Below are 15384 nucleotides of genomic sequence, written 5' to 3'. Positions count from 1 at the left end.
ACTGGCCATTTATGTCCTTTTCTAATAATTCCCAACATTACATTTGCCCTTTCTCTAAAAAAAATGCAACAAAAACACATTTTTGTTGGGTACACCCTTTTGCTATTAGGAAAGGCTAAAGAATTTTTTTTCTTCAATAGGAATAGAAAGAAGGAGAGCTCTGGTAGGGCAGCAAACATGATAGAAGATTACGAAGTTATCAATGGTGTGGGAAAACTAGATACTACTTCACACACTGTGTTCTAACATGACATTTGAAGCCACAAAAATTAGGCAGTGGCCAGGGGCTAACACAAAAAATTAACAGAAGATACTGATCATGAATGTTAAACTGGAACTTTGGTACTTAGTGTGAAAGTTCCTTCTCTGCATCTGTGAGGAGAGAAACCTTCATGCTGGGCCTGGTTTTTCACTTGCACTTCGCAGGCAGGGCTTCTCAATCTGTCAATCACACTTACCAGCCTAAAAGGGAGAGCCAATCCCACCTTTGGAAAAGCAGGTAATTCAGAGCCCCACTCTCCCTGGCCTAGATTCTCTCTGCTGAACTAATCAACCTGACAATTTAGCTGACCCTTTAGCTACTCTCACCGACGGACTGAAGATCAGTCTCCCTAGTGAAATAAGCATATCACCACTTGCATGATGAACTGTGCCTTCCTCTCCCCACCTCTTTATGTGGGCTTTGGTGGCCATATTGTCCATCCAGATCAACACAACTGCCTTGCACTTCCAACTGCAGACTAAGGAATGCTAAACAAACCACCTGTAACTCCAGCTGGTTGATATTGTGTACCTTCTCCCTGGGTGACTACAGGCCCTATGACATCTGTTCACTGTAGTGCACCCCTAACCCCACAAACTAGCATTAGTCATGATAACCACTCTTCCCAGATCCTGAATAGGCATCCTTCTCATCAACACCTCTGAAAGCCACCAATGCAGAGAAAATCTCACTGTGGGGCTTCTGGGCAGTATGTTCATGAAATGGAAGAAGGAACCACTGTAGCTCCCTCAGATAGAACCTGGCCCAAGGAACTGAGTCTAAACAAGCCACCACCAACCCCCCAAACTGTCCTGACTCCAGTGGTGTCACTAGGGGGATGCAGGGGTGCAGACCACACCAAGAGACACGCTAATCTTGGGGTGACACCACTGCTCCTCAAAACACCTACTTTTGGCAGAAATGGGCTACGGCACCCATTTGCTTCTCTTTAAAATGCTTTAAAAGATAGTTGGAGTGTGGTGAAGCTCAGTGAAAGGCAAAAAAACCAAATTTCACTAAATATATGTAAATACATTTAAGTTGTGTGCATGATATTGTAATTTGAAGGTATAATTTTAATTTTGTTAGTTGTTTATGTCACAGTTATTAGCATTACATTTAGTTGTATATGGGAATTATGATTGATGAGTAATATTAATGCAAAAAAGCATTACTAAGGATTCTGTATGGTGTGAAATGGGAGGTCAATGGGGAGGTGGCACCATGACTTATCGCACTTGATGACACCAACCCTAATGACACCACTGCTGGACTCAAAACCCTCTGGATCAAAGGCTTCTGCCTTCTGTTGTTCGGGGGGGGGGGGATCCTGTGTTGGGATGTGTCTATGATAGTCCCCAAATGCTGGATCCATTGAACTGGCTCCAGATGCCTCTTCCTTATTAACCACAACCTTGTGATACTCCAGACAATCTATGGTGACCCAAACATTCTCCTGGCCTTTCTCTAGGGAAGGTAGATGGACCAAAAGGTCATACTGGTATGGGTAGACATATGCTCCTCTCACGCTTCGATTTACCACCAATGCAACCAACAGCTTTGTAAATATGCAAGGGGAAACTGACAAACTGAATAGCAAAGCTCTGTTCCAGTAGTGACCCTCCAGGTAGGCAAACCTGAGGTACTTCCTGTGAACAGGGTGTACTGGAATGGGCAAATATACCTCCTGGAGTTTGATATACACATACATACACACCTTTCTTGCACTCCTTTCAGAATTGATTGCATAATTTCCATGCAGAACATCTGCTCAAGTACAAAATAAGTGAAGCTGAGAAGGTTCAGTATGGCTGTCTAGTCCTTGTTTTTCTTTAAGATCAAGAAGAGCACTAAATAGGACCCAAAAAAGTCTCTGATGAAGGGGCCCTATAGGCCAGGGGTAGGCAACCTGTGGCCCGCGGGCCGGATGCGGCCCGGCAAGGCCTTGGGACCAGCTCCAGCCCGGTCCTGCTGCAGATTGCCGCCGGGGCCTTTGGCCTCTCGTGTGCAGGAGCAAGGGGCAATTGTCTATAGACACCTCAGAAACATGCATTTATATTTAAAAAATTTAAAAAATCAGCAAATATTTTTGCGTGCCCTCCACTTTTTTTAAAAAAAGTGTCCACCATTTGAAAATGTTGTCCTACATTTGTCCCGGTTTATTTATTTATTTAAATTTTTTTAAATTATTTAATTATTTATTTTTTGGCTTCGGCCCCCCAGTTGTCTGAGGGACAGCAACCCGGCCCCCAGCTCAAAAAGGTTGCCTACCCCTGCTATAGGCTCTATAGCCTCAACTGAAGCATGTGTTCTATGGCTTGAAGCATCTGATTATGCTTCTTCAGACCTGGGAGTATGTGACTGAATGGGGGGGGGGAGAATCTGAGGGCTTTTGAATGAAATTGAAGTGTGACCATCCTGCACAGCCAAAGTGGCAGAAGCACCTGGCAAAATGCAGAAGGTGAACTCCACTGGGAGACTGACTGGACTTTTCACCCTGCTTGGTAGAAGAGGTGGAACTGCCTTTACTAAATCCTAAAGTCTGCTGTTACTGAGCTTGTTGTTTAGAGGAGTCTCAAGTTGGTCCGAAAGACCTGAAATCTCACTGTGAAGCTTGGATCTATACCCACAAAATGAAGGAGATCAAGATCTATTCCCATTAGGGTGGTAAACCTCAACACCAATAAAGATCTCCTGACCTCAACAAAGGAAGGAAAAAAACTCCTCAAAAGCCAATCATCCAGGACAAAATCACCAGAGTAAAAGAAGACCTATCTTGATTCAAGATAAGGTAGGAAGGAACTGGGAAGATGGGACTGGCTCTTCCACTTAGGGTGGTAAGGATGACTGGCAGATTGAGAAGCCTTACCTGTGAAGCATTAAGGGAGGAGCCAAACCCAACATGAATTACTGCCTTCCACACTGCAGGGGGGAAAATACCAATCCTCTAAGATCAAAATCAATATAGATCTGAATTAGGTGATACCAACTGGGTAATTTTATGTATTCTTATATAAAAACAGTTTTTTTCTAAGCTATGCACCAAATTTTAGCTGCTTAGGGGACAAAACCTGGGTAGGACTTTTGCCTTCATATCTCAGTTGTGGACTTCCAAAGACTATCTGGCTATCCACTGTTGAAATAAGATGCTAGGCTAAAAGAATTCCTAGTATAATTTTAAAATCTCTTTTAAAAAGGTGTAGTTTCCCACACTTTGATCCCTCCAACATTAAATTAAGATTCTAAGGCCCTGTATAGATGGGCCCTTTGCAGTGCACCCACAACGTGCTAGGGTTGTCTCGGGGCGGCGCGTGCACATGCCCCACAATCCTAGCACATCGTCAGCACGCCACCGTTGTGCAGCACCATACAAACGGCACACGCAATGATTACGTTGCAGTTGCACTGCCTACAAACGGCGCTGCGCAGCTGGGACGTAACGGAGTTCTCTCTCGCGCTTTGCGGCGCCACAAAAAGGAGCTGCTTTTTACAGCTCCTGTTTACAGGCAGCGGCGCTCCTGTGCAGCAAAGAGAGGCGCTGAGGAGGCGCCTCTTTTTGGCGGTCTGCACCCCACCTAAGTTGTCTTAAGCTTTATTGAGGAACACGATCCCTCATTCAATCAGCCCTCTTTGACTTAGTGTGGTAAGTATCTGAAGAAGAGAGTTTCCACTACAACTGGAGATTCCCCACACTATCCACAACCCACGTCTCAGATCACATGGAGGACTTCCATGTGTTGTGAAGGCGCTTGAGTTCAGAGGTTACTATTCATGTGAGGACTGCAATAATGGAAAGGTGTGGAATTACCATGTGTCTCTCTCCTCTCATGTTCATTAGGAATGCCTGATTTGAGCTTCACAGATCTCTTGATGCAACTGACCATTATGTACATTTCGACACATAAGTAATTTACCCACATTGTGGAACAAAGATTTAGAGCCATTGTGAATTTGCCAAGAACAATGTCAGTCACCCTGCCTCATCCTGATGCACTTGCAAACACCAGCCAATAGAGGGAACTGACAGAACTTGTGCACTCACTGCTGTTATCCCTGCTCTTAAGCCTCCAGGCTCCTAGCTAGGTCTTTAGGAGCTATGGGGCAGAAAGTAGGGCTCAGTAGGGTGGAGTGTCTGCACCCTCCCAAGTCCTACCACACACCGTGGGTGCCATCTTGGCTGGGGGCCCTGGGGCAGTGCCCCAGTAGCCCCAGCCTAGCTACAGGCCTGTAAGCTTCCCAGAGAGAATGTGATCCTTGACAGCAAAAATGCTTGCCTCTTCTTCTCTACAGCACTGGTTTCCAGGAGACCCTTTGTCTCATGGACAGTTACACACTTGTTTATATACACTTTGCTGATTAAGCCCTAGTAGTGAAGAAACTGCAACAATTTTCTGACTACAAAGCCCTTGGGCAGCAGACATTACCTTTAACCACTTGTCGATGCACTTAGCGTGGAACTCATGGTTGCAGGGCAGAACTCGCAGCAGCTGCCTTACTTCAAAGTCACTGAAGCACACAACACACCTGGAGAAGTACAGTAGTCAGTTAAGGTTACTGGAAAGAAATAGGCCCAACATATGTGGACTACAATCCTACACTCTTTGAGAATTAAGCACTTTAGCTTCTCCACTAGGTCAGCACACTCTCTAGTCTAACTCTTTCACAAAGATCAAGGGAGAAGATTCCCTGGGTCCTCTTCTGTCCTCATCCTGGAGATAAAGAAGCTTCAGGTATCTCCAATCAGAGATCTGAGTCAACATTAGAGATTCCCGTGTGTGTGTGTGCAATCTATCATCTCCAATATCTGATGAGAGATGTTGGAGAAGACAGTGGGGTCTCAAGTCTCCCACTCTTAGCTAGCACTTGCTGATGACAGCTAAAATCTAGTCCACAATTCAAGAGGATCCCAAAGCATGCTAGTTGAAAGAAATTTACTCCCTCTTCTCCTTCTCCATGGAAGAAAGAAGGAGTAGGAGGAGAGCATCATCACCAAGCACTCCTGAAGCTGATGTTTGGTGACTGAAGGTGCAACTTCACAGGACTTCATCCACTCTATATACTCCAGAATACGAAGCCTGACAGGAAAATCACAGGAACCTGTCAATTAACACTTTGCAACTTTTGAGACAGAAAAAACTGTATGTTCTATCTTGTAATTAATTTTAAATGGTTTTAATTCTGTAGACTGTAGAATCTTACTGCCATTCATATGAAATCCCCACCTCTGTTCTGAGCTTGGGCATCCAGTGCTACTTTCAGCATCCACCTTTTCCCACCCATTCCCAACCAGCGAACTGGAAGGGAACACTCACTCATGCTGGCCACTAAATTCCTCCCAATAGCACTTCTTTTTCTTTTAACATGGGAAATCTTGGTTGCATGAAACTAAGAAGCCATTACAGGACTTCTCCAATGTCATACAGTACTTACAAGGTTTGCTCCGACTGATGGCTCTCTGGGTTGAAGCGGTAGGATGGAAGGTGCTCTATATCTGCTTTGGTGAGTCCCCGTGGCTTGGCCTCACCTAATCTTTCAGCCAGATTCAGTAATGCCTGATGGAAGTTTTTGAAAGAAAGTGTGTAGGGGGAGAGATTTGAGATCAGCACCCTTCTGGAAATATCCAGTGCATCCATTATAATATATTGTCAGAGGAGACCATCTCTATGTCATAGCTGGGTAACTTCTGACTCTCTAGATTTTCTGAATTGTTACTCCTAAAATCACTTACAAGCTGAGGCTGCTAAGAATTGATGTCCAGAACACCTGCTGGATCAGATGTTCCATATCATTGCTCTATAACATCACAGAAAACAGAAATGAATTATTTCAATCTTTTGCTAGTCTATGGTCTGAAGCTCTCATTGGCAAGTAGTTTGTTACTAAGAAACAACCCAAGCAGGTGGCAGTATCTTCTACTGTATCTCCATGCACAACACAACACACCCACCATCCCTACAGCCACACCCTATTTCCTCAAAGGTAACAGACTTAAGCTCTTTCTGCAACAGTTGCCTTGGTCAGCTTACAACACATCACCTGCTCAAGAGCAGGAGGTAGGCAGACTTCAGGCTTGCAGGACCTCCTTTACCTTTTATCAGAGCTCTAGAGATCCACTACCCAGAGCCTGTTGAAAAAGACCTACACAGAGAATTAAGCAGTTCTGTATGTTGTTATGTGCCTTTAAATTTCCAACTTATGGTGATCCTAAGACAAACCTATAACAAGGGTTTCTTATTCAGTGGGGGCGTTTGTCTTCCTCTGAGGCTGAGAGAATGTGACATGCCCAAGGGCACCCTTCCCTAGACATTTTCCACATTTTGATTCCCCATAACAGGAGAGATGCCAACCTACCTCGTAGTTTTCCATTTCTACATCATCTACATCCAAGTCCAAACTTATTGTGGGCCCCACAGCTGTTGGTGATACAGGAAGCATTGAACTGCAGTTTGGAGAGGAAAAGTTGTCAAGTGGTTAAGAGGAACAGGTGTCAAAAAAGTTCATGTATATTGCAAGGCAGAATTAAGGTTGTTTTTTTTTAAAAAAAAATCTCAATACACTGATGGAGAATGGAGTCCGCCTCTTTCCCCCTAAAGAGGCTACCTGGAAAGGCAAATCTTCAGTACTGAACCCCTGCCCCTGATTCCAATTAAAGCAGGAATCCTTCTCTATGAAGTGCATCTCTCCAGCCTGCCTGGCCAGCAGATACTCACAGGAAGTATGGCAGGAAGCTCGGGTAGTACGGAGGTGGTGGAGGTGGTGGGGGTGGCAGTGGCTGCTGCAATCTGTATCGCTGCGTGTTCAGTCGTCGGGGCATCATGTGTGGATATGGCTGTTGGAAACATCAGGAGCTCAGATTAGTGTTGCCACTGAGACTGTGGTGTCTCATCACCAGGCAACACAATGGCGAATGCCTGGTCTTGAGGAGGGCCCAGGGACAGGTTTCCAACTTCTTACCCAGGCCCTGCCCTCTAATCCTTGAAACCAGATGGTGCAAATGGCTGCATTGACAGTTGCAAGAAACTAAGAAGCTAATCAGAAATTCCTCTGAAACAACTGTAGCTAGATAAATTTGCATATAAGATTTTAGGGGGAATAAAAACTGCAGCTCATTTACTGAATTCAGTTGGCTTCCATTGAAATTTAGCAAGGTTACTTATCTCAGTCTTATTAAAAATATATGTATACTTGTATAACTAAATGCAGATCAGCCACAGTTGCCCCAAAGCACAGTACTGAATAACAGTTCCATGTGTGTAAAAAGTTAGGGAGTTATGAAAGCCTTTAGCTTGAAGTTCTTGTCCAAAGCGTTCTTATCTCTTAACCCCCACCAGCAATTGATCAGAGATACATATTTCCCTTACTGCCCCCATTGACTACTGTGCTGCTGCATCCACCTACCTATCTATCCATCCATACACTCTTTTGCTCACCACCAAGGCCTCAACAGCAATGAACAAAATGTCCCTATGCAGTCTTTTAAAAGCAGACTAAAAACAATTTTAAAGCCATTTTGGCTTTCAAAAAGCCTGTTAGGGTGCTAAAAGAGGTTTGTGTTCACATTTGTATGTTTGATGCAAAGCACTCAGCAATGCTATGATTGACCCACCCATCCACCCAGCTGGTAAATGAACTCTTCCACATGGTCTCCGTGTCCGAGACAGGCTGTAACCTGAGGTCCTGCAACCAACCTTTCTCTCTGCTTTATCACACTAGGGGCAAACAGGATTTAAATGAGAGTTAAACTAGAGAAAATCAGGAAATGTCATGTGATAAACATCAGGCATTTCCTGTTTTCTCTAGTTTAACTCTCGTTTAAATCCCATTTGCCCCCTAGTGTGATAAAGCAGTCATACGGGACACTCACCACGCCAAAGGGCAGTTCCTGGTGCAATGGGTCATGGGTGTGCGGAAGGTAATGCAGTGGCACAGAAGGCGACAGTGCAGGAGTATGGTGAGAAGGAGAATATGAGAAGCCTCCAATGGGGTGCTGTTCACCCCGAAGCTCCACCTCATTTTCTATCCTTTGTAGTGGCTGTGGAGAAAGCAGATAACAGGCAAGGTGAATGAGCAACAGTTCTCACGTATGACCACAAGTGAGAAATACTTCGGAAATGCTGCACTGCTTAAGAGGATAGACCCCTGACGGCAACAGAAAGATCACACTGCTACACTAATTCTCATGGTTAGGGAGTGTATGTGTATTTGGGTACACATTCAGGGGGAGAAAAATGCCTGAGAGAGGAAAGGGCCAGCACTCAACTTGCTGTTAGATATCCTTCTATTTGACTTTACTGTTGCTTAGAGGGTGGCTCCTATTTGAAGACACATGTCCATTACCATCACATGTAGTTCCATCGTTTGTCTCCCTATCAGTTCTCATCACTGACATACAGGTCATCCATTCTTTCCCATTTTAAAGAAATTTCAAATTTTAACATGACTACATATGCAGCAAGGATCTTGTGTTGAGCACAAGGTTACAGTTTATGTCACCAGTCATGACCCCAGGCCACAGTGGAGGAGAATCGGAAGAGGAATAGTGTAAAGTGCACTCTCTCTTAATTACAGACAAAAGGCTGTCATCAATCTCTGACCAAGGTGCACATAAACACTATTTCTTTAGAATATAAACTATATTAGCAAAGATGAATGCAGAAAGCACTCATATGAATGAACTAAATTAAAGTATTAGGAATTGCTTGACAGTAGAGCAATTCAGCAATGGAACCAACTGCCTAGAGAGGTTGTGAGTTCTCCTTCTCTTTTCTTCCTGCTGGGAATACTCTAGCTGGAGATCCTGCACTGAAGGGGGGGGGATGAATTCAATGGCCCAGGGGGCTCCTTCCAAGTCTATGATTCAAATACCAAACAACTTTGGTTACCTAACAATGATGTCAAATGTTCTTTGCTAGCTGGATATTAAGTCAGTTCTGTGTAGAAGAGTTCCCTTCGGTCAAATAGTTCTTGCCGCCTCCTCCTCCTCCTCTTCCTCCTCCTCCTCCTCTCCCTGCCTTGTTCTTGTTTCCTCAGTTCTTCTCCCCATAACTGTCCACAAGTGACGTCTATGTCCACTTGACTTTCCTCTCAAATATTCTGTCCTCCCGCCACTTACCACAGATCTCATAACTTTACAGGAATAAGGAAGACATAAAGGCCAGCTTAGCCATCCCACTAAAAGGAGAAGCACTTAATGCTACACAATGAGATCAAATATTTGACAAAAGATTTCCCCTACCAGCTGAATACATGTCTAAGCGTGTCACACAATTGCCCACAATTTCCATCTTGCTTTTAAAAAGTGAATAGCAGAGAATGCCCTCTTTATTCCTGTTGTGCACACATATCAAATATTTTCAGTGGCTCTTCCATGATTACTGAGTGAAGAGAAAAAGTTCAATTTGATGTATCAAGACTAAATATGGAATTTTGCACTCTTTACTTTAGGGTATGCTTTATTTCAGTCATAGTCTACATAGTCTTCAACTGTAATCTACATAGTCTACATGCAGAAGTTCCCATGTCCAATCCCCAGTACCTCCAGGTAGGGTTACAAAAGACCCTTGTCCTAAACTCTAGAGTAGCAGTTCCCAAACTTATGTTACCAGATGTTTTGGACTTCAGTTTCCCTAAGCCCCAGCCACCCTGGCCAATGGTGATGGATTCTGGGAGGTGTAGTCCAACATCTGGGGGATCAAGATTGGAAACAACTTCTCTATAAAGCTCCTAACAGTCACTGTAGATAGATAAAAATGAGATAGATCATCAAAATAGTACTGTACTGTACTGAGCACCTTCCCAAACACCTTACCCTCTTTTAAAGAGGACTATTTCTAATCTAAAATCCCAAACAAAATTCCTCATTCTACACTGTGCATGAGATACATCAGTCACTCAGTCCTTTTATTACTGCCACAAGTACCTTCTAATGTTTGTTACCCTTTTTGATTATCATCAACACCCTGGCATCACTCCCTCTTAGTTGGAAGTCAGAAATTTTGTGGTTTATGGGGTATTGTATGTCACTACAATTTGCTGTTTCTAATCCACCATATGTGTCTAATTTGGTTGCCTCTTTCTTGCTTATCCTTCCAAAAGAAGCCATGGGAAATGACAGGGGGAGAAAACCCCAAATTAGAGAAGGAGAAAGAAGGCACTGGAGCCAACAACTGTTCCACCTCTTTAAAAAATCACATGGAACAGATAACACATAAGCCTGTACAAACTGGCATTTTCCACAGGCCAGATTCAAATGTATCAAGTAAAGGTCCCAAACCCTTCTTTGGCCAAATATATTTCTGCTTAACCCAGATTACTCATAGGAAAACTATTTAGCCTCCTTGAATTTTACTAAATCAGCCTCAGTTATCCACTTACACACAATGGAGACAATAGTAGGCCAACTTCAAATGATTATTGTGTGTGCATGTTGGGGGAGAGATATTTCATGGCCTACAGAGTATTAATTTAGCCATGCATCACCTTTAATTCCTTTAAAAGAAGACAAGTAAGAATGATAATCAATAAGTAAAGTATGTACACTAAGAGGATGTTCAGTCAAGGGTCAATCTGATCTCTTGGGTGATCAACACCAACAAGGAACTCCTTGCTTCCCAGTCTTGTCTCACGTCTTGCCAACTCTGAGCAGAAATGATCCCTGGTCTACCTAGCCCCTCCTCACTCCTTTCTCCTTCAGTGCCATGTCATTTAGACTGAAAACTGGGACGGTCTGGTTTTTACTGGCTGCTCTGGAAGCCTTTTCTGCTGATGAGCACAGCCAAAATACTTTAAATAAATAAACAGTCTCATCAGAGATGGTGCAGAAATGGGACAGGTGCCACAGAGGCATAATAATGCCACAATGGAGTTATTAATTTTCAGTACACACCATCCTACAGAAATTTTACACTTGGTGGTCAAAGACACTTCAAGCATAGTTGATGGTATATACACTACAGGCTTTGGTTCGTATCTAACCCAAGTGACACTAGACTCTAGGCAGTAAATAACAATATTGCCAACGGACCTTGCTGGGACCTGCGTTTGCTGCCGGGCGGTTCTCCTCGGGTTGTCGGAGGTGCGCAGCTGCGCAAAGGCCCGGGGAGGCCGCCCACGGACTGCATTTTGGGACTCCCTTCCACTGCATCTCGGCGGTGGCTCTGGTGAGCCGAATTTGGGACACCTGGGGGGAAGGCGGAGAGAGGGGCGTGTCGGGGCAGCGGCACGTATAAAGCCAGCTTGCCTGGTCTCCTCCTCTGTCACGGCTCCCCTTGCCACCGGACCTTGCTGGGACCTGCGTTTGCTGCCGGGTGGTTCTCCTCAGGTTGTCGGAGGTGCGCAGCTGCGCACCGGCCTGGGGAGGCCGCCCACGGACAGCATTTTGGGACTCCCGCAGTTACGCAACTGCGCATTTTTGCAGCGGCGCGAGGGCAGGAGGATTGTGTCCTAGCCAGCTTGGAACAGAGAATGTCTGTGGTGCCATTTCTCTGTTCCTTTTATTGCTTAGTAGGGGGAGGGGGAGGATATGGATGTGAGGAATGCTTTGGCTGGGGAGGAAGAGGGTGAGTTCTGTACGAGCGGAGCTCCCATTGAGGTGGTGTGGGGCAGGGGGAGGTATGGCGGTAGGAGAGTGGACTTGCGTTACAGAGGAAGGCGAGATCGATGCGTAATATCTATCTCTCCTTCCTGTCCCCCTCCTAACCAAAAGGATCTGAGGGTCATTCCAACCGTGCCACAAACCCTGTCTCTGCTCCTGTGCAATGCCAGGTCCATGAACAACAAGTCCCACATCATCCATGACCTGTTGGAAGACAGTAATTGTGACCTGGCTTGCATTACTGAAACCTGGCTTGGGCCTGAGGGGGATGCTGTGTGGGCGCAGGCCCTCCCTTCTGGGTTTTCAGTGAAGGACCAGTCCAGGTTAGGTGGGCGGGGGGGGGGGGTGTTGCCTTGGTACATAAGAACACCTTGTCTCTTGCCAGGAACCACATCTGTCAAACTTCCTTTATCGAGTGTATTTACTTGACCCTGAAGGCCAGGGACAGTCTAGGGATTTTGTTGGTGTACCGGCCACCCCGTGCGCTAACAGACTCCCTTAACGAGCTGACACAGTTGGTTGTGGAGCTGATGTTGGAAACACCCAGGCTACTTGTCCTGGGTGACTTCAACATCCCCTTCGTGGCCAATTATGTTCCATCCGGTGCAGCTCGGGAATTCATGGATACCATGGCGGCCATGGGCCTGTCCCAATTGGTCTCGGGTCCTACGCATTCTGCGGGTAATACACTTGATTTGGTCTTTTGTACGGATGCGGAAAATCCGTGGGCGGAAATAACTAATATTTCCGCCCTATCATGGACAGATCATTTCCTGGTGGAGGCAAAAATCAAGGCTTCTACCCAGATCCCCCCCGGGGGTGGTGGACCTATTAGAATGGTCCACCCTCAAATGCTGATGGAACTCAAAAGGTTCCAGGAAGCCTTAGAGGGGCACATGGTTGGAAATGACGGCGACTCTGTTGATGCCCTGACTGGTATCTGGGATACCGGTTTTTCTAGGGCTATACACAGTATCGCTCCCAAGCGACCTCTCAGGCCTGCTTCCAAACGAAAGCCCTGGTATACGGAAGACCTCCGGGCACGGAAGTGGGTTCTGCGACGGCTAGAGCATCGCTGGCGGAAACACCTACGCTTAGCCGACAAGGCTCTCCTAGACCGCCTTTTGGAGGATTACGGAGAGGTGATACGAGCAGCTAAGAATTCATTCTATGGTGCTCGTGTCGCGTCCGCGGAGTCGCGTCCAGCAGAGTTGTTCAGGGTAGTCAGGGAGCTAACTCAGCTCCCCCCTGCCCTGAGCCAGATCCTTGAACCTTCTAAGGCCTGCTGCAACCAATTTAACAACTTCTTCGCGGATAAAACCTCTCGGATAAGCGAAGGTCTTAACGCCGGCATTAGGGCAGAACCTAGAGCAGAGGCGTCCAGAGCCTCCGTGGACTCTTATTAAACTGGATCAGATTGAGTTGGTTAGTACCGATGATGTGGACAAGATCCTTGGAAGCGTTCGGAAGACAACCTGCTTTCTCGATCCCTGTCCCTCATGGCTAGCGGTTCAGGGGGGACCGGTGGTAACTTCATTGTTACACCGGATTATAAATACATCTTTGAGGGATGGGCAATTTCCATCCAGCTTAAAATTGGCCATTGTAAAACCGCTGCTCAAAAAGCCCTCCCTCGACCCCCTGATGCATAATAATTATCGGCCAGTTTCGCTACTGCCATTTTTGGGGAAGGTGATCGAGAGGGCGGTTGCAATCCAGCTTCAATCGATCTTGGACGAAACGGATTATCTGGATCCATTTCAAACCGGCTTTCGGGCGGGCTACAGGGTTGAGACGGCCATGGTCGCCTTGGTCGATGATCTCCGTCTGGGCATTGACAGGGGAAGCGTGTCCCTGTTGGTGCTCTTGGACATCTCAGCGGCTTTCGATACCATAGACCATGGTATCCTTCTGGAGCGCCTGGCAGAGGTGGGAATCGGGGGCACTGCGCTCCAGTGGTTCCGATCCTACCTCTCCGGGAGGTTCCAGATGGTGCAGCTGGGAAATGTGTGCTCCGATAAGAGGGCCCTTATATCTGGGGTCCCTCAAGGAGCCATTCTGTCTTCCATGCTCTTTAACATTTACATGAAACCGCTGGGAGAGATCATCCGGAGACATGGGGCACGGGGTTATCAGTACGCTGATGACACCCAAATAGTTTTCTCTATGTCTCCGACTGATGCAGTGACTAGGGATGGCATCTCTCCTCTTGTGGCCTGTCTGGAGTCGGTAATGGACTGGATGAGGGAAAACTGACTCAGTCTGAATCCAGAGAAAACGGAGGTGCTCGTGATAGGTTCCCCTGGCCTGGGGATGGCGGTGATTCCACCTGTCCTGAACGGGATCACGCTTCCTGTGAAGGACTCTGTATGCAGTCTGGGGGTGCTCCTTGACTCGTCGCTCCACCTTACATCACAGGTGGATGCGACGGTCAGGAGTACCTGTTATCAGCTTCGGCTGATACGCCAGCTGCGTCCCTACCTGGGCCGGAGGGACCTTGAAACTGTAGTACATGGTCTGGTAACCTCTCACTTGGACTTCTGCAATGCGCTCTACATGGGGCAACCCTTATACCATACCCGGAAGCTACAATTAGTGCAGAATATGGCAGCCAGACTGGTTACTGATACACCCAGAGCCAGTCACATAACACCAGTGCTTAAAGAACTGCACTGGCTGCCTATTCGCTTCTGGGCGCAATACAAGGTGTTGGTTATTACCTATAAAGCCCTAAATGGCTTGGGCCCAGGATACCTTGAGCAGCAGTTATTGAGGGTTCCAGGGGCCAGACTTGTCTCCACGTCCAGGAGGTCTTTTACCATCTCGGCCCCGACCCTCTGGAATTCTCTGCCCAATGAGCTCCGCTCGGCCACCTCCCTAGCCCAATTCAAAAAGGGGCTGAAGACCTTTCTGTTTAATCTTGCATTCCCCGATATAGGCCCCAACTAGCTTTCCCCACCCCTACGTCAGCAGTGGCAAGCTGGCCGGAATTGTTTTAATTGTTTTTAATGTATCTGTATTTGCTTTGTTTATTTGTAATTTTGTATTCTTTAAGATGTTGTACACCGCCCTGGTTATATAGAAGGGCGGTATATAAATAAAATTTTTATTATTATTATTATATATGAGCTCATAGAAATGGGATTTGCTTTATTAAAGTATTGCAATACGTACTGGAAGCTGCATCTACAAACAAATAATGGTAGGCATTCTGTACTACAGTTACTGATTATAGCCTAGTTATCGATCAGTAACTGCTATGTATTCAGTAAGACTACAGTCACACTTGTGGCACTACTGCTATGACTGTCAGTGCTCCCTCAAGCTCACCCTAACAGCCAGCAGATGCACTGAGCAAAGGAGCTCTGTTTAGCTGCCAACTGGGATGCAAGGAAGAGGATGTTTCCATTTCCCCTCCACAACCAGTGAATGAGGCTGTGACAATCAGAAGCAGGACTTTTGCCTCAATTCTGCATCAGCCTCACTCACTGGTGGGAGAGGGCTGGAAAAACCCTCCTCCTTGCGCCCT

The 15384-nt window shown here is 46.1% G+C and overlaps 1 protein-coding gene across 1 annotated transcript in view; it reads right to left on the bottom strand.

Moving 5' to 3' along the window:
- Positions 1 to 15384, bottom strand: part of RNF44 (ring finger protein 44) — a 47927-nt gene that overhangs the window by 3299 nt on the left and 29244 nt on the right. Inside the window, 5 exon segments of the mRNA XM_042451736.1 lie at positions 4687 to 4786; positions 5693 to 5814; positions 6614 to 6701; positions 6973 to 7091; positions 8127 to 8294. Of these exon segments, the coding sequence (XP_042307670.1) occupies positions 4687 to 4786; positions 5693 to 5814; positions 6614 to 6701; positions 6973 to 7091; positions 8127 to 8294 (597 nt within the window).

The sequence above is a fragment of the Sceloporus undulatus genome, chromosome 2 (assembly GCF_019175285.1).
Source record: "Sceloporus undulatus isolate JIND9_A2432 ecotype Alabama chromosome 2, SceUnd_v1.1, whole genome shotgun sequence".
Classification (NCBI taxonomy): domain Eukaryota; kingdom Metazoa; phylum Chordata; class Lepidosauria; order Squamata; family Phrynosomatidae; genus Sceloporus; species Sceloporus undulatus.
This window is presented reverse-complemented; position numbering and strand designations above follow the sequence as displayed.